Source organism: Betta splendens, chromosome 2, assembly GCF_900634795.4.
Source record: "Betta splendens chromosome 2, fBetSpl5.4, whole genome shotgun sequence".
In the NCBI taxonomy this organism is placed as follows: Eukaryota; Metazoa; Chordata; class Actinopteri; order Anabantiformes; family Osphronemidae; genus Betta; species Betta splendens.
Window position 1 is genome coordinate 1,275,307 of NC_040882.2, and position 19,344 is coordinate 1,294,650.

The following is a 19,344-nucleotide window of genomic DNA, read 5'->3' on the forward strand; positions in this document are numbered from 1 at the left end:
CCTTTAGGCTAAAGAGTTTGAATATATTTTATTTGTATCCCAACAATAAAAAAATGAACATTACCTTTCAGTTTCTAGCGTCTGATTCCAGCTACTTTATTCTAAGGTGAGAGTGGAGTGTGGCTGTAATTAAACCAGTGTGTGAAGTCACACGCTGCTGCAGACAAACGCGCTCTCTCGTATATTCTGAAACCTGAACTACAGCTCGGATCTGAACCAGTGTCACTTTGTGCCTCAGTTCATCACATGTCCATCAGTTGCATGCAGCTTCAGGGACAATGACTACAGAGGTGATGATGAGTTCAAGTTCTCATTATTCTGCTTACTCACATGAAGATGCACACATCAGAAGGTCATTTCTGTCACCACACATCATTCAGCAGCTGATTGTTATAATGAATGGGAAGAAACTTCACATTTTCAGATTTACAGTAAAACACCAAAGGTTTTTTGTGCTTGAAAAAAACCCTGATAGCAGTCTCTTTTGTAAAGTGCATTAAACCGTGAATGTCATTGGTTTGTACATGAACGTGGTCCAGAAACACGTTTAGCTGGGATGAAGAGTCCGTGGAGATCTATGTGAACATGAGCAGGGATGGAGGCCCGAGCCAGCTCCTCCATGGTTCTAGCGTTGAGGACAAGCATGAAGGGGGAAATGTGAGGATCTGGAGAAACTACAGACGACAGGATCACACCTGAAACACAGGAGGTCAATTAGAACATACAAACTAACAATATTTTGTTAAAGAACTGAATCAACAGCTGTTCACCATGATGGATTAGTTAGACGTGAGGGAACTCTTCAGCTCAGCTCGTGGCTGTAGCTGTAGTGTCCTTGATCGTTTCCTACGTTGTCTATTTTTAAACCTTAAATATTAAAATTTCATTTCTGTTTTACCACTTTGGCTTTACAGTCTGTAAACAGCTCATTGTCTTCATCCCTCACCATCATCCTCATCCACAGCTCCAGGGGAAGCAACAAACACTGGTTCTGATGGGTAGCAGTTCTCCTGGTGCCACTCAATGTGAGTCCGGGAGACGATGTCGAACTTGGCGATCTGTAGAAAACGGATATTAAATATAAACACAGGAAAGATCAAATGTAGAACGCGTTCCTGTTGAACCGGTTCCCTTCACGCTGACCGTCCATTTAAGCTCAAAACCTCACAGGGCGACATTAAAGTCAAGGTAGGGATCTATCTGAAATGTGCATCTGATGGTGACAAACAGTTGAAGCTGAACTGATGACATCACTGTCACTAAAGAAACACTGCTGCTGTGAATGAGGATTATCTGACACTGTTAAATCTGTGTCTGTACCTTGTTGGGGTGCGGAGACCATTCTAGTCTGGAGCCGTAGAAGTATCTGTATTTCCTAGCATTAAAGTTGTAGTTGATCCCTGGCAGCTCCAAGCCTGAGGAGTCACAGCAGTCATTAGCATGTCAAGAAGCTGTATCTGTACACGGAGCCGCCGGCGTGGAGGACGGACCTACGAACAGCGTGTCGGGCTGGCAGTACACCGAGCCGTCGGCCTGCATCACCGCCTTGGCCGACGTGTCGCTCAGAGTCACCAGGTTGGTTCCTTTGGGAGAATGCTGGGGACGTGAACACAAGATCTACACATGAAAGTCACCAGATCATTAAAGGCCAAACTGAAAACGTCGGCTCTACCTCGTCGATGCTGAGAGGAAGAGCAAACCTCTGGCAGCACGGAGGGGAGTAGTCCTTGTTGGACTGGATGAAGCTCTTGGTGTCCTGCTTGATGTTTTTGATGTAGAACATGTCGTACAGATTGCTGTCCTTGTAGCAGATGAGGTCAAAGACCACGTGGCCGTCGGTCTCGTAGGCATTAATGTGGTGGAAGACGACCAGCGTGTCTGTGTAGAAGCGTCTAGTGATGGACCGTCCTGTCTGCTTGTTAATGACGTGAAACACGGTCTGGAGAGAAAAGACAGAATCCTTTATTCAACTCATTTTAAAAGCTCGATTTTACTGAAAAGGTGCTGATGCATTAAACCTTTTTTCATGCGTCACCATGTTTGTTTTACCTGCATGACATCAGATACTGGACTCTATACAAAGCCCTTCTGCTCACATATCATCAGATATCATGTCAGCTGTGCGAGCACTGAAAACGAGTAAAGGTTGGTGCACTCACGACTTCGTCTTTGTCGAATCTGAGGCAGTTCCCCCAGCTCACCCCTCTGAAATAGGCCGTGGACAACTTGACAATGTCCAGTTTAAAGGGCTGCTCCACAAACACAATGTAGTTTTCCGTCATGCCAAAGCTGTGGAAGTAGCTCGGGAACAACGTGGATCGGAACGGAAGCGAGCAGATCAGCTGCACTTTCCTCAGCGCTGGCTTCTTCCGCTCCTTATCTGAAAGCATCAGCGACTGTGGTGAGTACACTTTGACCTTCGTCATCACACGTGGCAGCACCCAAAAGCCCTGGAGAGGAACAGAACTCAGAACCAGGCTCATCAGTGGCCATGGGCCTCAACCGGTTGACGTGGGAAGAAAAACAGGCAGAAAACAAGACACAAGCAGGTTGATTGGACCACTGAACACTGGAGACAGAACTAGAAGCAGGTCTATGGGGAAAGTCATCATTATGATAACAAGCTGATAGAAGGAAGGAAGTGGAGCAGCTCAGCATTCATCCAGCATTAAGTCTATGGCATTTTAGCTAAGATGGTTCATAGTGACCTGAGCATTTATGACTAGCAGCCTGGTCTTAAAAGCTGAACCTGACCCGAAACTTGGTAGATAAAGGCTCTGACTCCATTCTACATTAGAACCTCTAGAAGCACCAGCAGAGCAGCTCTGAGAGAGAAGCATGAGGAGCTATGAGGTCTAAAAGACAAGGTGGAGCTGATCATGAGTGACTGATCAAAGTGAGGAGGAGCAGAGAAGCTGATGAAGGAGGAACGTGGCCTCTGTTCCTACGTCCAGTCAGACTCTGCCTGCAGCATTTGAATGAGTCACTGGACAAACTGAAAAGTTCAGCCTTGCTTTGTAGCTGAACCAGAATCATAGGATCTAACACAACATGGTTTGATGTGATGTTTTAAAGTTGGAATGACATGGAGGACTTTGATGAGCCTGTGGTTCACTGACGCACCTGAAGCGTCCGCTGGGACTTTAAAGACGATGTGTTTAGGGGCACCGAGGCCAAGCAAGGTGGTGCCCATGTTGTAGGTGTTTCCCTCGCTGTCATAGTGGGGGTGAGCTGTGGCCAGGTTCAGGGTGATGTGGTTCCTATAGTTCACCTGTCATTGGGCACACACGTTAACGCTTTGGTGGTCAACCATTAAAACCCTGATGGTGCAGGTGGAGCAGCTCACTCTGCCGACAGTTTCCAAGGTCGCGGGGTCGATCTGGTTCATGTAGTTGATCTCAGAGGAGGCGTAGTAGTCGTCACCATAGCGGACGATGTTGATCAAGTTGTTGTCAGTGAAGTCGGGGATGATGTTTCTGAGATGCGTAGACATCCTAGAGTGAGACGGACGGTAATGAGTCTCTGAGCTGCAGCAGTTACTTTTAAAATGGGACAAACCAAACGCATGAAGTGAAACACAAACACGTTGGACTAATTATTCGTGTCGTCCCCCAGCTGTACTCAAACAGATGTGCATCAAACGACTGAAGGCTGAACCAATGTCTCCTGTCCAGACGGGATAAGGGGGAAGTGAACACATCACAGCTTGGACAATGTGTGCAGGTCTCGTCTATGCCGAGCTCACAGTCCATTTTGTGCTGAGGGGATTGTAAACTGAAGAGCCACTGAGGTTCTGTACCTGGAGAAAATGTTCTGGCAGGGATCTGGATAGATCATGGTTCCGAACTCAGACACAACGATCTTGTTTGCCTCGATGTTCCTCTTGTAGGTGTCGCTCTTCAGAAACTTGCTTCTGTAGGTCACTTCCCCTGTAAATACGACTCCACACATTTGAGTTAAGGTCTTGGACCAAAGCAGATGAAACCGTTTTGACCCGTCTCGTTACCGTCAGAGAAGGTGAAGCTGTGCAGCAGAGACATGCCATCAAACCAGTGGTTATACTCAGAGTCTCCCACAGAGAAAAGCCCCGGTCCATTCCTGACCAGCGTGCCCTGGAGCCAGGCAGGGATGGAACCTGCACGGTCACAGTGGGCCCTTACCACAGTATATGTTGTCACGTATTTGCTAAAACCAGTAAGCATGTAGCTTACCTTTAACCTGAGCCTTCACCGGCTCCGGAGTCTCCGAGCCGTTCTCTGCGATGATCGTCTGCATGTTCCACACTCACAAACACTACAAACACTGCAGCAGACTCACGGATGCTCCTCCTTATGTTGAAACAAGTTCACTCTGAACTTTGGCGGTTATGTAACTGCCCTGCACTGGGACTTCACAATAAAAGGCTGTGTACAGTGATTGGCTGAAGAAACAAACCCTCCAAAGGAAACTATTCTGAGCCTGGTGTCAATGCAGTGGTTCAAACTGAGTGAAGCTACTGATACAAGTGCAACAGTACAATAAATAACTGTTCAGTCAGAGCTTGTGCTGACATGATGCAGTTCAGGAATCACATCTATGCTTTTATTTTGAAGGGAGGCTACACTGTACATGTGTATGTGCCAGCAGATAAGCGGATACTGTGACATTCATCTACGTTATCACTTATCTAAATGTCTTAATCATATCCTGCTCTTTACACGCACGCACGATAAACATTTGTGAGGGCAGCGTAACCTCCAGCCTGAACATAAGATGACTTAACATATAAAAACTTGAGCATGGCTATATGTTTAAGTTGATGTGTGTTTTGTGTAAAGAATCATGCTTTGGTGAAAAAATTATCTTCAGTAGTTTCCAATCATTTCTTCTCTTCTTAGTTCATCTGACATTGTCCATATTAGTTTTGTCTACATTATATACATGAGAAAAAAAAGTCAAAATGCCTTAATAGCCAAAGTCAGTAAAATCTGCAAACCGTGATGATATGATATAATGTTTAATAGCATTGATGGATTTTTATTCTTGTCATTGTAATGTCTGTATATTTGATCATATTTGTCATGATTTATATCTCTGTAATAGGTAAAACTGAAACATGCATTTTCGCGTTAAGACGACGGGAGTTTGAACTTCAGACTCATCAGCTTTTATCACTTGCTGCATAATTGGTTAAAACACTTTACAGCTTCGCTGCCACTGATATCAAAGCCTACAGGCAGGTTACAATGATGCAACAGTAACACGGTGTCTAAACGAAGGATTTAGGCTCAGAATTACTCAAAAATAATAAATCATATTAATATATATGTTCAGTTATACAACTAACATGTGCAGAGGTCAGTGCTATTATTTGATGCACAGCTGCATCATGTGTGTCTGACATTAACAGTAACACACTCTTGTGTTAACTTTTTAAATCATTAAACTCAGATTCAGTTGACACAGATGATAACACCCTTAAGCCAGAAGTAAACAGCACAAATGATCAGAATACACCAGGCAGTAATATTGTCTGTGTGGCATTTCGGGGTCCCCTCCAGACTCAATGATGTGTAACAGCCACTATGTTAACTGAATCATATTCACAGTAAATCCATGCGCATGGTTTTGGATGAAAAATGAAGTTTATTACAAACAACGACAGAGGGCTGTTAGCAGTCAGTTAGCAGCTGTTAGTTCTGTACAAATAACACCATTGGTTGGTTCATTTATCGCAACCTGCACGTGTGTGATGTACAACCTTCGTGCGCCAACGTGTGCCCTTAAACCTTAATTTATCCCAGTAGGTCTGAGTTAAACCTCTTTAACTCATCATAGTAGGTTTAAGTTAAACCTCTTGAACTCATCGTAGTGGGTTTAAGTTAAACCTCTTGATCTCATCATAGTAGGGATGAGTTAAACCTTCCTACGCTTGAAAACTTTTACTACATTTCATTTCAGTCTAAGTCGAGTGACGTTTGTTAAGCGACGCTATCACGTCTCAAACTTCACTAGTTGCAATTTTGCTTATGGTTTTACAAAATTTTAAAAACACCACAGATGATACTAATCTTGGTTTCAGTTCTTTTTTTGCATTCCCATTCACAACACTGATATGTCAAAAACATGAAATAACTCTCCTGAAAACACTGGTATTCACATTATATGGCATCGCAGGCGTGTGATTTGTCGACAGTTTGTTCAATTACAGGGACTTGTTTGCTTGTGTGTTATTAAACCAGGTTTTGACGTGAAGTTGCTTCATATGTCTGTTTGTTCAATTCATCTGAATAAAGGAAACGTTTCAGTGAAGGGATCTTGGTGGCTGTGGTTCATTGCCACTAGTTTCCATTTCTCACGTAAGATATTTGCAGCCAAGCTTTTGCACCTAAACAGGAAACTGTTTCATTTCTCATTATTACTTTAATATTAATGCAACAGAGCTTCCATGCTTCGATGTTTCAAGGCTCCTGTGTGCACACTGGCATTTAGAGATGGGACGCTGCTGACTGTCTGTGTGTGAGGACATGCTAACATATGCTGGACCCCTACATATATATAATTAAATATTGATATATGTATTGTCCCAATTCTCTGAGTTGACGCTACAGATCCTATCAGAGAATAAACACTAAAATGTGCTTTTATGATCACCAACACATCCATCAGATGGACTTAGCTGAATGCAGCATTCATGCAGTGTTGGCAGGTGTAAAAGAAGCTCATTACAGAACTTAAACGCTGTATTGGTGCTAACGTGTGTGACACCAAGCCAGGCGAGATGCTCTGGGTTCTGAAGGACTAGAAATAACAGCTGACCTTGAAGAGCTTCTCCTGTTCAGATGACACTTTGACCATACAGACGTTTCCAGGTGGAAGGTGCTACAGGCTTCAGATGACGTAAACATGGGATAAGACAATTACTTGTGGTGCAAAGATCTTACGTGATAACACATATCAGTGTGCGCAGGTTTACCTTAAGCATGTCACGGTTTACTTTGTCTCCCTACACCGTTCATAATGCACTGTTTTCCCTTTAGCCCCTCTGTTGTGCACTTGACAGGCTGCACAGCTCCTTAAGGACCGGGGTGTTGTCCCAGAATGGCACCAGAGAGACAGAGAGAGAGAGACAGAGGTAGAGAAGAGATCCAGGTGGAGAGAGGGTTGAAGGTTACAGTAGAAACAGACAGTCACAGTAGGTGGAGTCGCTGACAGACAGCTTCCGTGTCCACACTCAGTGTTGCTGTGGTTTTGGCGTCTTGTATTTTCAGAAACAAGAAATGCATAATCAGTATATTCAAACTACCCAGAGCACGGCGATGCCGTGGCTCGTTGCCATGGTGATGGAGGTATGAGGGAAAGATGGCGACAGCTCTGCTTGGTAAAAAGACCCCCACTTGTCACTGCAAAGACCACAACGCTACACTGGGACACCACCGGCTGCCTGTGGTAACACACCCACTCACATCAACATGTTAGTAAGACAGCTTCCTTTTTTCTCTATTGAGGTGAAAAAAAAATGATCATCATAATAATAATCTTCATCTTCATCATAGCAATGGTGTGTAAGGAATTAGTGAGTTTGATTATACACACTATTCACAGACGGACACGCAGAATCAGCCCAGTCCATGTTTGGTTTCCTTGTGCCCGGAAGGATGGAACTTAGCTTCAAGTGTTCTGTTGCTAGGCAACATCAGCTTCCCTATCTGGTTAATGATGGCAATGACAGTTTGGTCTTGATGTTTCCTCCCAGTTTTTCAGTTGGTTTGAGTTGGTTGGTGTCTCAGGGAAGTAAACTGGAGGCCGCCTGACGGCGCCTCCCACTGGACAGAGGAGGGGGGAGGGACCACCGAAGCACCAGTAAAGATGGAGGACGAACAGTACCTGTTGCTGGGAGAGTGTGTGTTTGGTATTCATCTTTACTATTGCAAGCTATCAGGGCCTGAAGCATGCTGGGAAGTGCGCACAGTCCTCTCTGTTCATTCAGAAGGTCCAGTTCCTTCTCTAAACACAGGCATATTTTAAAAATGCCTCATTTTCTTCTTCCATACAGTTGGAAGGATGACATTTATTTTGAAGGTCCATATGCCACGAACGTGATCAGGACTCTCATGTGTGTTTGATTCCAGTGCATTCAGTCCTGGCTTACATTTTCTTCCAGAGAGTCCAGCCCGCTCCCTCTGCTGACGGAAGCTGACTGTGAACAAGCTGAGGAGCATGTTCATCTGCAGACTAGAGGTAAACATCCACTGTGTTTACTGGGACTCACGGATGTAATAAATAAAACATCTTTTCAGCTCTGCAGATGTGGGACCAGCTGTTCTATGTTCTGGATGAAGGGAGTTCACGTAGTGATGGCTGTGTCCTCTAATGACGCCATCTTTCCTTCCCAGCATGCCTTTGGCCCGTTGTCTTGCCCTACTGTTGTGTGTCTGTATCAGCGTGCACTGAGCACGCGGCGCGGCACCCAGCCCTCAGCGGCCGGCGAGTCGCTGTTGGCCGGCCTGTAGACCAGGCTCTGACCCTGCTGGTTGGAAGCAAGAATCTGGACCTTCTCCCCCCGGAACACGGAAATCTCATCCTCCCGCACTGCCACGAAGTCCTGCAGCACCAGAACCAGCTCCTGAGGATCACAGATCACACGAGCGGTCAACACCCAGCAAAGCTGCAGTCTGAGGTGTGACAGAAGGAAGCGGGTCGCACCTGGTCGTCCTGCTCGCTGTCAGGCGGAGGCTGAGTAGCATGGCCGTTAGGCGTGGGTGGAGCCGACGGAGGCCGGCCGGACGACAGGGGGCGGGTCACAGCGATGCCCCCCTCCTTCCTCTGATACTCTATGGGGGACTGAAGCGCTGTGGACACAGAATGTGCAATAAAGAAGAGTCCAAGTGTGGCTCAGACTGGACGGCCCAGGTTCAGCCCTGTTCTGGGTCACCTGCAGCCTCTGTTTCCTTTGGACCAACCGGTTCCGACAGTGTGTCTGTTCATTTGTTTAAAGTGAGCCTGTTTTGTCTGTCCATTGATGCAGATTGAAACATTCAAGGAAGCCTTACTGATAATTCAAAACAAGTCACAACCTACAAAGTCATGATTCAGCAAAGACCAAGAGGACGTACTGACCAGACAGGAAGTTGTTCTGGGCATCCAGCAGGGCGGCGATGTTCTCCACCCAGGTCATCTTGATGCTGGAGCAGGAGGCCTGCAGCGTGAAGCGCTCGGCCGAGCCCCGCGACCACAAAACGAACTTGCAGGGGTCCCCGTCCACGCTGTCCTGCATGGCCAGGTAGGTCACCTGTCACACAGCCACAGACGCATCAGAACCGGGCCACAAGCAGCCACACCAGCACAAGCCAGACGTGTCCAGACCTTGATGCTGTTCTTGTACTGGTATCCAGGGTTGTTGGATCCTTTGCGCAGCAGTTCGCTGAAGATGATGATCTGCTCGAATAGGAAAACTCTGCGCTCTTTGCTGCGAGACAGGACTCCTCCGTCCTGCTCCCAGACGCAGAAGGTCTCCTGCTGCAGCAGCTTCCCCTGAGACGTCAGCTTCCCCTGAGGCCAGAGAGCACATGAGCGTCAGCGGCTCCAGAACTAAGGCTTTTACTGCCTGGTCTCTCAAGACTAGATGTTAGTGAGCAACAGTCAGTCAACTGCATCTGTTCTATATGTAGGTATAAATCCAAAGCAGAGAGATGCAGGTAGAAACACACTGATTTGAACACTGCCGCAGATTACAGGTAGAATATTTGGCTTTGTTTTGACAGCGGGACCGACCTCATATCCCTGCAGGCGTCCAAGGTTCATCATGTCGTTGCAGCGCTTTGGAACCAGTGACATCAGCTCCACTGCTTTCTACACACACACACACAAACACACACACACACGGTTAGGCCTCCTGCTGCTCGTGAATCATCATCTGCTTCCATCTTTCACCCTGGGTGACGTGTGTCATGCTGTGAAACGCGGTTCTGTCATTTGTGAAATGATCCTGGTTTGATGCAGCTCAATGTCTCGTTATGACACAGTTGTCATGAATTGATTGGATCACGCGGAGCAGCAGCAGCATCAGTAAGTTTGTTGTTTGTTCACTGGCATTTTTCAGTAAATGGATGTCTTATAGTTTATAGAACAGTTGGTGTCACATATTTGAATTGATTTAACGTATTAAACAGACAACTTGTCAACACACTGATCTGTTTAGAGAGATAACTTGTTTTGTCTTTAACCTTTGGTGGCAGCTCAGCAAACAGCAGTGGGACATGTGCAGACGTGACATAAAACCAAAATCAATGTTACGCTGGCAAACACGCCGTCGTCTGTGTTGAGGTTATGATATGAGCGGTGGTTGATAAAACTGAGGACAGACTCATTATATAATATTCTTGTTTTGTTTATGTGAGGTGTGTGACCCTGCAGCTAATCTCACCTCAGTCTCCTCACAGTCTAGTCCTGCTTTGGATGTGAACTTGAGAAAATCCTGAAAGACAATAGGATTTATGAGCTAAAACTCATGATAAACTCTGATTATATGACTGATTACGCTATACGTGATTTAAAAACATCCTCAGACCTTCAGCAGCAGCTGGTATTTGGTGATTCTCTGAATGGGTTTGATTAAATAATCACTGATTGACATCCTGCAGCTGATTTCATGCTGGATCTCCTGCAAACGGATGAACAAACAAAGACCAGGAGGAAATAACACACTGGTTGTTTACATTTGCCATTCAGCAGCAGATTTAGTTTCCTACATTGAGCTGGATTAACAGTTTGATACTTGTCTGAGACTCTGGTTTTACCTCGAAGAAGGTCTCGTACTCGATCACGATGAACTCTGACCTCGGCTTGTTCTGACAGTAAACCACGTACATGTGCAGACGTCGCTCCTGCAACACAGTCAGTCACACGATGAATTCATTACTGATCCATAATGATGTTACCAGGCCACTGACTGGACCTCAGACGCCATTTAATCTTTACATATTATCTATTTCCTCCTGTGGTGATTCCACCCCCCTCCTCCCAAGCAGAAGGTGCCTGGGGGATAGTGTGGAGGACAGTATTGACTTTCTGGACCGTCTGGGAAGACTCTGGCAAACTCACGTGTCTGATGAAGAGGTCGGCGAGCAGATCGTGGTTCTGAATGCAGCGCTCCAACTCCACCAGGAAGAAGCTGCAGCACAAACGCACACGGTGAGTCTACGCAAAGCTGAAAGCTACAAGGACGGAGAGAGTGTGTCTGCCTCGTCACGTACTCGCGGTGCCAGTCATAGATCTGCTGAATGTTGCCAAAGACAATTTTGTCTTTTCCTCTCATGTCCTCTGGAATCCCTCTGACCTCCAACCGCGACATGAAGCCCTGACACAAGGGAACATTAAGAGAACATGGTCATCATGCTTGTGCCTGAGCACATCTGGAACCAGCTCTGACCTGACACCCTGACACTGTGTTCAGCAACTGATAGGATGTTTCTACATGAAACCACACACTATTGATATTTGAGGGAGCACATGTTCTGTGCACAACAAGAATTGATATCAGGGTTGTTAAAGGATTTACTGACCAAGAAGCCACTGATCTGGAACCAGCTTCAAGTCTGTTCCCAACCGCTGTTCAGTAAAATAAATGAATCATGCGTTGACCTCAACACAACATTTGTGTGTCACAGATTATTTGTAAATTGATCAAATTAAAATGTTTTTTGACATGTCACTTTATCCTGTGATGGTGCTTTTATAGCGATGTGTCCAGTCACGTGTGTTATCTAAACCAGCTTTAAAGTTGCACTGAACAAACATTGACGTGATGATTGTGTCCCACAGCCGGCACGGCTCTGCTCAGAGTAAGTACCCTTTGTGCACCTGTTTTCACCGTGGTGGTGATAACCAAGTGTGTTGGTACTAAAGCTGAGAATCTTTATTCATAAAAGCACAAAGTGAAGTACTTGATTCTAGGTTGATTTGAGGTCTCACCTCAACGATCACACCCAGGTCCTTCACGTAGTCCTTCTCTGACTGGACCATCTCATTCACCACAAACCTACACAAACACAGACAAACATCATCACCAATTCACAATATTACTGTGTGTGTGTGTGTGTGTGTGTGTGTGTGTGTGTGTGTGTGTGTGTGTGTGTGTGTGTGTGTGTGTGTGTGTGTGTGTGTTTCTCACATGCGTCCTCTTAGTGCTTTGTTTTTCTGCTCAGTGTCTGATTCATTGGAGCCTTGATCTGAATCCAGAGCCTAAAACAAGCCCAAGCAACCAAACAAACAAAATATGAGCCATGACTAGAGAAGCACCGCACATCTTTGTAATTGTTATCATTGCGAGGAGCCTCCGACCTCAGGGTTGTTGGGGTCTTTGATGATCTGCATCGGCGGGGGTAGAGGGGTGTGGCTCTCCTCCTCTGGCTCCTCCTCGCCTCCACTCTGTCCACCTTCCTCCTTCCTGGCTTTCTGCAGGATTGGAACAAGTCACAGCATTTTACGAGTTTTCTTTTCTACTTTCTACTTTTTGCAGCCTGTTGTGTGTACTGTGTAGTGTGTGTGTTTACTGCCTGTGCGTTGCCAGTGAGGGGTGTGGCCTGCTCCGGACGGTTGTCCCGCCTCCTGGCTCTGATTGGAGGTTTCTTCTGTCCATCAGCTTTGCCTTGACTCAGCCTCCGGACAGGGCTGGTCAACCAGCGCTAGGAGAACACAGCACATTTTCTACACTAATGATGCTGACCGAAGCACAAACACTGGTTTAATGTGAGATGTGGCACAAACTCCACTAACTTCTCTTTGTTAGCTGATAATTTATTTTATGAGCCTAGGCCCGGTCCAGCCACGGTTCTGCTTTGTTCATGTTTAGCACTTCTAGAGTGTTTTCTGTTTATGTGGTTATTGAGCTTGTTCTTAATTGTAGATTTTCCATCTGCTTATGCCATGTTTTCGATCTTGTTCTAGTCCTTCTATTGTGCAGCTCATGCTTCTTTTGTTGTTGTTGTTCTGGTGTTTGGTCCTTTAATTTATTTTCTGTTTATCAGTATATCACATCTCCAGCCTGCCAACGTAATGTCTACCTGTGATTACTGACTGACCAATGCGAAGAAGTACTCAGAAGACGAGTCAGCTTTCCTCTAGTTTCCTGGACGACAGATTTACCTACTTCCTATACGTGAGTCACTGTCATGTACCTCTTTATACAGACGCTGAGACGGTGACCTGCAGATGCCAGTGACCTCTTAGCATTAAATGCTCTTAAAGGCTCCAGCTGTTCAACATACGGTTAGTGTTTTTCCTTAATCCAAATTGAGTTCTCTATGTAAATGATTAAGCATAGTTCCAGGTTAGCTCGTCTACATGAAGACCTGCTGCTGGCTCTTCTCCTTGTGCCGATCAGAACCAACGCTACCTTCAGAGTGTTTCCAGTGCCAGAGCCGCTGCGTTTGGGTCCCGGTGAACCGGTGCTGCCCCCCAGAGCCCCGGTGACTCCATACACGGTGGGCGAGGTGGCACCTGGGTGCAGAGAACCAGGAGCGTTAGCGCATGTTAGACCATCGGTGCTCAGAGGAAACTCAGAAAAGGTCATCGTACTTTGGCTGCTGGTCTGAGTCTGAAGTGCTGAACCCTCAGAGATGTACAGGGTGGGGTCTGCAAAGACACAGACACAACGATGGGATTAATATTTAACAATGAAGCACTAAAGGTACGGTGTGGTAGAAGCACAGCGCTCAGAGTAGCAACACAACAGAGCAGAAATCCCCACGATGTGAGTCTCTGCTAACATGAATGATGAATAAATGACGTGTGTCTCCTGATTCCTACGTTTTTGGATGTGGAACTGCTGAACACTGACCACGTTGCCCCATTTGCTCCTTGAGTTTTATCAGCTGAACAACACGTTTGGGCAGTTGAAGCCATTTGTCAAGCTGCTCTCATTAATCAAACCTGGTTAAACACACGATCAAATAATCCACCTTGTACAGAAGGAACACAGCTGCTCTGTTTATCTAGGAAATACTAGAGACCCGTCAGTGACGACGACCTGCAGACAGTGTGTTGGTATGAAGCTTCAGACATAACCAGCCTCATGTCGTGTTCTTCACGTTACCTTCCCTCGACCGGGGAGGAAACATGAAGCAGGTGACAGAGCTCCACACCGGAGGTTAATGAGTGACAGAAGCAGGCGACAGCCGGCCACACCGCTCTCCAAGTTCAGACCCACCTTGCTCGTTCTCTCCGTCTCCCACCATCCATCCCCAAACAGCAGAACAGTCCCAGCATGCACCTCTTCCCCTCCGCATGCTTCAACATCAGTCCATTCAGGGAATACAAAAATAAAAAATACTAATCATGGAAGGAGAAGGACAGAAGTACAGTAAAGCTGCTTCTGTCCACATAGCTGAGTGAAAGTAGGAAGGGGGGGGGGGTTACTAAAGGGGGAGGGGCTCGTAGGACACTGGGTGTGGCTAAATACCTTAATTACGTTCCTGCACAGGAAGGAAAAATAAAACGAAACCACTAACATAGTACTAAAATGGCTTTTGAAATTTACATGTAAAAATTCAAGTAAATTTAAATTTAATAAAAAATGTATAACAAAATCATTAACATTATCTGATAATCAAGTTTAAACGAAATAATAAATCTTGTGTTAACTTAAAATACACACAAAATTTAAAAAATGTCAACAACAAAAGGGGGTAAAAGTTAACAGGACAGCTTTTCTTTTTAAACCAAAGCTCCCATTGTTTTCCAGCACAGCAGGTGGTGACGTGGTCTCTCTCTCTCTCTCTCTCTCTCACACCCACACATACACACATGAGGATGTTAAGCTGCAGGTTCCTGTTGAGTCTGTGAAGTTAGTGTTTAACTTTGACAGGGTTTCACCTCTGGACTCTGAGGATGGGAAGGAGGGAACTTCTTATGGCAGATATCAGGCTGTCAACCTGGCTACATTTAAGCTGCTTTATTACGTCAGCGCCCAGCGATGTTGTGACATTGATAGAGGACTTTTACAAGAAATTGGTTATTTTCTGCTCTGTTAAAGCGACTTGAGTTCTTCCACCATTTACATAGTTAATATCAGTGACTTGTAACGTCATTGAGTGAAAAGCCTCCACCACTATGAGTGTTCAAATGGCTGACTACATGACTATAGACATGCTTACCACCAAATTAAACAGCAGAATGAGGGCTACAACACTATGTAAGTGTCATCAAACACAGACGAAGATATGATACAATAAACCGTTAGCATGTAGATAGCATTATAGCTAACCCTGGGCTAGGGCTAACCCATTTATAGGTCTACCACTGTGATAGTTTATGCAACACGCATAGCAAGGGCTCAAATGAAAGCTGTAATCTAAAGGTAACTAAGGTTATGCACCACAAAGCATGCTAGCTATTATGAGCCAAAGAATGACATACGCTAAGCTAATCGCTAAATAAACAATGTACACATTCAAATATTATCACACAAAGTCCATATTACTGGTGAACTCATCCCATTCTCTGTTATTTCCACCTTCTGGGAGGTTACTGGGAGGAGCCATTTGGCGGCATTTTTTATTGCACCAGGGCCATAAAACGTGTGACAGCCATTCTTACTGGCTGCCAGTCCTGTCAATCTTGTGTTGGTGTTTTTAGGCCAATTCCATAGCTTATAACAAGTAAAAAGACACCTCACTGGCCACCAACTATGAAACCAACCTTTTGCTGAGTTGACGTTCACCGATGATTACATGGGGGTTAGAAGTCTCTGAGATATTCATCCTATAAGTGCATTTCTCTTGAGATATAACTGAAACATTTTACTTTTCTATTATTCATAAACATCACATTAGTAACAGTAACACCAACACACAAGTGTCCCCTACATTATGTACACTATTTTCAGTCAAATCGACCTTGTGATTGCAGAGATAAATTCATTTGAATGTAGCTATGTTATTTTTCAGAAAACCCTCAGAAAACAGCCTCGGGGCTGTAAAAGAAACATGGGACAGCAGGTTGTGACACATAAATTCAATTTGTCATGCTTAGCTGCAGAACAAGCACAAAACAAGGGTGTACAAACTCAACAACCAGGATTTAAATATTGAAGAACCGGAGGATGTGGGGCCTCAGAACAGCGAGGAGTACGGATGTTTCAGGTCCTTCTGTTTAAACAGGAAGTGACACAGAGCTACCTGCACATTATGAGGAGCCACTGGAATAAAACATCTATTGGATGAACCTATAGCTCATAAGCCAAAACCAGCATTGTTCTGGATCCTCATCAAAGCTGTGGGCAAACGTTACACTCACCCCTGCCGGCGCTCTCACTGGAGCAGGAGTTGGAGGCGTTGGAGGTGGCGGTGGTGGAGGGGTTGCAGGAGGAAGACGTGGCAGTGCAGGTGGAGGAGGTGCTGGACGCCGTGGTGGACGCCTGGAGGAGTCCCTCCATGTCGGCTGCACTGTGCGAGTGCGACAGGCAGAGGGCGCTCATGGGCAGCAGCCCCTCCTGTAGGAAAAAGGCCCAAGTCACACACGGCCTCATGCAGCCTCTCAGGACAGGACAGAGCGAGTTATTACCTGCTGCGGGGTTTGGTCTGTGGTTCTGACCAGACACCAGCCGGGTCGCTCAGCTGAACACTCTACCAGCTCCACGGTCTGACCGCATCGGACGCTGAGCTCTGCTGGCCCTCCGGACGAGAAGTCCAGCAGCACCACCACTAACTCACAGCCACCTGACAGCTGAGACACAACGCAGAGGCAGAGGTTGGTCAGCTGTTGGATCAGAGCATGTCGACAATCTGCTGGACACATGTGTACACTGAACAAGGCATAGTCAGGTTCTGGTCACAGAGTAGAGGATGCAGATGTTTTTAACACCATCAGTCACAGTGTCACTGGATGTGAACCAAAGGCTGTTTGTTACAGTTCACAGGACAATGAAACAGTCAGGACATCAGTAAGTCACTGACTCCAGTTCTGTTAAAACCCGGACTTAGTTCCAGATGAAACAAGTTGTGGACTGCTGTCATGGTTACAGGATGTAAAGATTGTGGCTCAGTAAAACACATAAAACAACACAACATGGAAAATTCACTTATCCAGATAGTGGGACCAGGGTTATAGGTTTACATTAAGCTTGTACGGGATGAAAAAAAAATCAAATTGCTATCTTTTTTTTTTTGTTCTGTCCAGCAGTTAAGCAAGCAGCATATATTACGCTGAATGCCATATTGTGATGGACAGCTTTGCTTTAACAAGAAGAGTATATATAGAATATATATACTCTTCCTGATTTATGGTTTATTTAATGGTTTATTTAGCTAATCCAAAATGTGTGTGATGTTGCTGTGTTGGTGGACAGGTTAGGTTTCTGCTTTAGGGTGTGTATGCGGGAGGGTGGGGGGGAGGGGGGATAAGGGGTGCAACCAGCTGCTGAAACCAAGCAAATCTGTTAAGTAAACAATCGGAGCAAAAAAAATAAATAAATAAGAAGCATGGATGTACCTTAGGCTAACACATTCATAACTAAACAATTTTTGTACTGTGGTTTACCTTGGAGATTAATACTAATACCAATAATAGTGCTAAGGTATGTGCACATACTAATACAAACATATACATACAATATACATACATATGTGCATTATTATACATATCCCATACTACTTAATAAAAGTCATGACATACAACACCACAAATTCCATATTCACACATTATTCATATCGGTAGTGATAAGTATCAATAATACTTACAGTTGGATTTGGAAAGTGTCCCACTACAAGGTTAGTAAGGCTGTAGCTTATCATTATTCACCCAAAGGGTGAGGCAGACGTTGGTGCATGAACAATGCCACTTGTGGAAGCCAGGGTGATGTGAGGGGCTCCACCACTACGCCCATCCAGCAAGCAGAGGAAGGAATCCTAGCAGCCAGGGAGCCCACACACCTTCAGTTCCAGGAGGGCAGGTGTTGCGACCCAAGCCGCCCACACAGAGCCCCCCAGGCAGAGCTGCAGCAGCCACAGAGACAGCACCCGAGGCCAGAGTGGGCCACCGGGGGTCAACGCTGTCCGCCCCATGAGAACCAGGGGCAAACACTCCCCCCGGCGGGAGGGTCGGCCTGAAAGAGTAGAGCCCGAGGACCCACGGTCCGTAGGGAGCCCGCCAGAAGATGCCCCCGCGCCCAGAGTGGGGCCCGCCCCCAGCCCACCACCCCCACACGGGCGGAGCGGGGCCTACCCCATCGGCCCGACCTCATCCCCTGGCGCTACAGCGGCCTGCAGCACAAGGCCAGCAATTGGTGGGGTCAGCAGAAAAGAGACCACCCAGGCAGACGATCATCGTACCCCGGGCGAAAAACCGGACCCCCCACACTTCAACCGCACCACACGCATACCAACTCACACAAACACAGACGCATACACCCATCCACATGTGCAACACACATCATCACATCAACACACACACACACCATAGACTCTCTCACAACAAACTAATCAATCATACGTGAACCAATGCACTCTCAGATACATTCTCCCACCCACACCATTCGCTTGATCACATTCGTGGGGAGGGTAGGTCTCCGGCCTGCCGTCCATGTGGCCCCAGGCAGGGACCGCAGCTCCTCCCGAGCCCCGACCAACCCCCCCAACCCGGGGGAGGCAGAGGGCAGTAGAAATAGGTACCCCAGAACCCTGCAACCCAGCTTGGACGTGAGTGTGTGGAACTAAAGTGCACTGAAGGTGGGTGACACCTCCAGGAGCACAACCGCTGGCTGACGGTGTGTCCCCCGGACAGTGCCCCCCCTCGCCCTAAATGTCTTTTTGCAGTTAAAACTGGGTGGTGATCTCTCCATCAGGGCCAGTGGCCGAGGCCACAACTGGCCTGAGCCCCAGGCCCCAGTGAAAGAGCCCACCCCCGGCCCTAAATGTATGTGTATGTAGCTAAGTATGAGGAACTTTGGGAGATATCCAATTCTCCGGGGGGTCCAGCAGACAGAGCCATCAATGGGAAGTCTACTGGCCCCCCCGGAAGGAGCCCCCAGATTCCTGGACAAGTGTGTATGACTAATGCAATTAAAACTGCAGAGCATCCCACTTGGAAGGGACGGAACCACTTCCCAGTAGCCCTGGTCCCTCCATCAGCAGGACGCCCCTTGCAGACCTAAGTGGATGAATGCGGAGAAATGTAGTTGGGAAGCAGAGCACCAGGGTCCGCAGAGCCAGGTTCCCGACTGGCTCTGCTACCTATCCCACCACCCCCCACAACCCCCAGCCAGGAAGGGACAGCCGAGACCCAGGGACCGCAGTACTACTGCCCAGGCGCCACACAAATTGCTATCTAACCTTTCCAGTAAAATCAAGCTGCCAGTTGGTCCTATAT

The 19,344-nt window shown here is 46.5% G+C and overlaps 2 protein-coding genes across 5 annotated transcripts in view; both read right to left on the bottom strand.

Moving 5' to 3' along the window:
- Positions 1-36: 36 nt before the first annotated feature.
- On the bottom strand, positions 37-4,366 carry bco1l (beta-carotene oxygenase 1, like). Of its 2 annotated transcripts, none has more exons than XM_029167481.3 (11): positions 4,212-4,366; positions 4,007-4,112; positions 3,800-3,929; positions 3,347-3,494; positions 3,124-3,271; positions 2,160-2,380; positions 1,673-1,939; positions 1,491-1,596; positions 1,321-1,415; positions 947-1,058; positions 37-695 (listed from the first exon to the last, which is right to left on the bottom strand). In XM_029167481.3, exons 2-11 carry the CDS (start codon positions 4,038-4,040, stop codon positions 511-513), a joined length of 1,446 nt encoding a protein of 481 aa, XP_029023314.1. In that variant the 5' UTR covers positions 4,041-4,112; positions 4,212-4,366; the 3' UTR covers positions 37-510. The 2 variants fall into 2 exon arrangements, with proteins under 2 accessions (XP_029023314.1, XP_029023306.1); XM_029167473.3 differs by having other exon boundaries at positions 4,007-4,135; positions 4,212-4,362.
- Positions 4,367-5,605: 1,239 nt separating this feature from the next.
- Positions 5,606-19,344, bottom strand: part of LOC114865894 (kalirin-like) — a 34,064-nt gene continuing 20,325 nt past the window's right edge. For 2 of the 3 annotated variants that reach the window (XM_029167420.3, XM_029167404.3), the window contains 18 exons: positions 16,543-16,704; positions 16,276-16,471; positions 13,558-13,614; positions 13,376-13,479; positions 12,534-12,665; positions 12,322-12,435; positions 12,152-12,222; positions 11,953-12,019; positions 11,235-11,338; positions 11,083-11,152; positions 10,779-10,865; positions 10,550-10,642; positions 10,406-10,456; positions 9,754-9,831; positions 9,346-9,531; positions 9,100-9,271; positions 8,686-8,831; positions 5,606-8,605 (listed from right to left, as the gene is read on the bottom strand). In XM_029167420.3, coding sequence (XP_029023253.1) covers positions 8,420-8,605; positions 8,686-8,831; positions 9,100-9,271; positions 9,346-9,531; positions 9,754-9,831; positions 10,406-10,456; positions 10,550-10,642; positions 10,779-10,865; positions 11,083-11,152; positions 11,235-11,338; positions 11,953-12,019; positions 12,152-12,222; positions 12,322-12,435; positions 12,534-12,665; positions 13,376-13,479; positions 13,558-13,614; positions 16,276-16,471; positions 16,543-16,704 — 2,076 coding nt within the window. In that variant the 3' untranslated portion in view covers positions 5,606-8,419. The remainder of the gene's footprint in view (positions 8,606-8,685; positions 8,832-9,099; positions 9,272-9,345; positions 9,532-9,753; positions 9,832-10,405; positions 10,457-10,549; positions 10,643-10,778; positions 10,866-11,082; positions 11,153-11,234; positions 11,339-11,952; positions 12,020-12,151; positions 12,223-12,321; positions 12,436-12,533; positions 12,666-13,375; positions 13,480-13,557; positions 13,615-16,275; positions 16,472-16,542; positions 16,705-19,344) is intronic. The other variant, XM_055502145.1, reaches the window with a different exon arrangement.

Excerpts from the sequence above, each read along its gene's own strand:
- bco1l (XM_029167473.3), bottom strand. The coding sequence starts at position 4,275 with ATGCAGACGATCATCGCAGAGAACGGCTCGGAGACTCCGGAGCCGGTG. Across the intron at positions 3,272-3,346 it reads CCTTGGAAACTGTCGGCAGA|GTGAACTATAGGAACCACAT; the intron begins GTGAGCTGCTCC and ends GCCCAATGACAG. Across the intron at positions 1,059-1,320 it reads GGTCTCCGCACCCCAACAAG|ATCGCCAAGTTCGACATCGT; the intron begins GTACAGACACAG and ends CGTTTTCTACAG.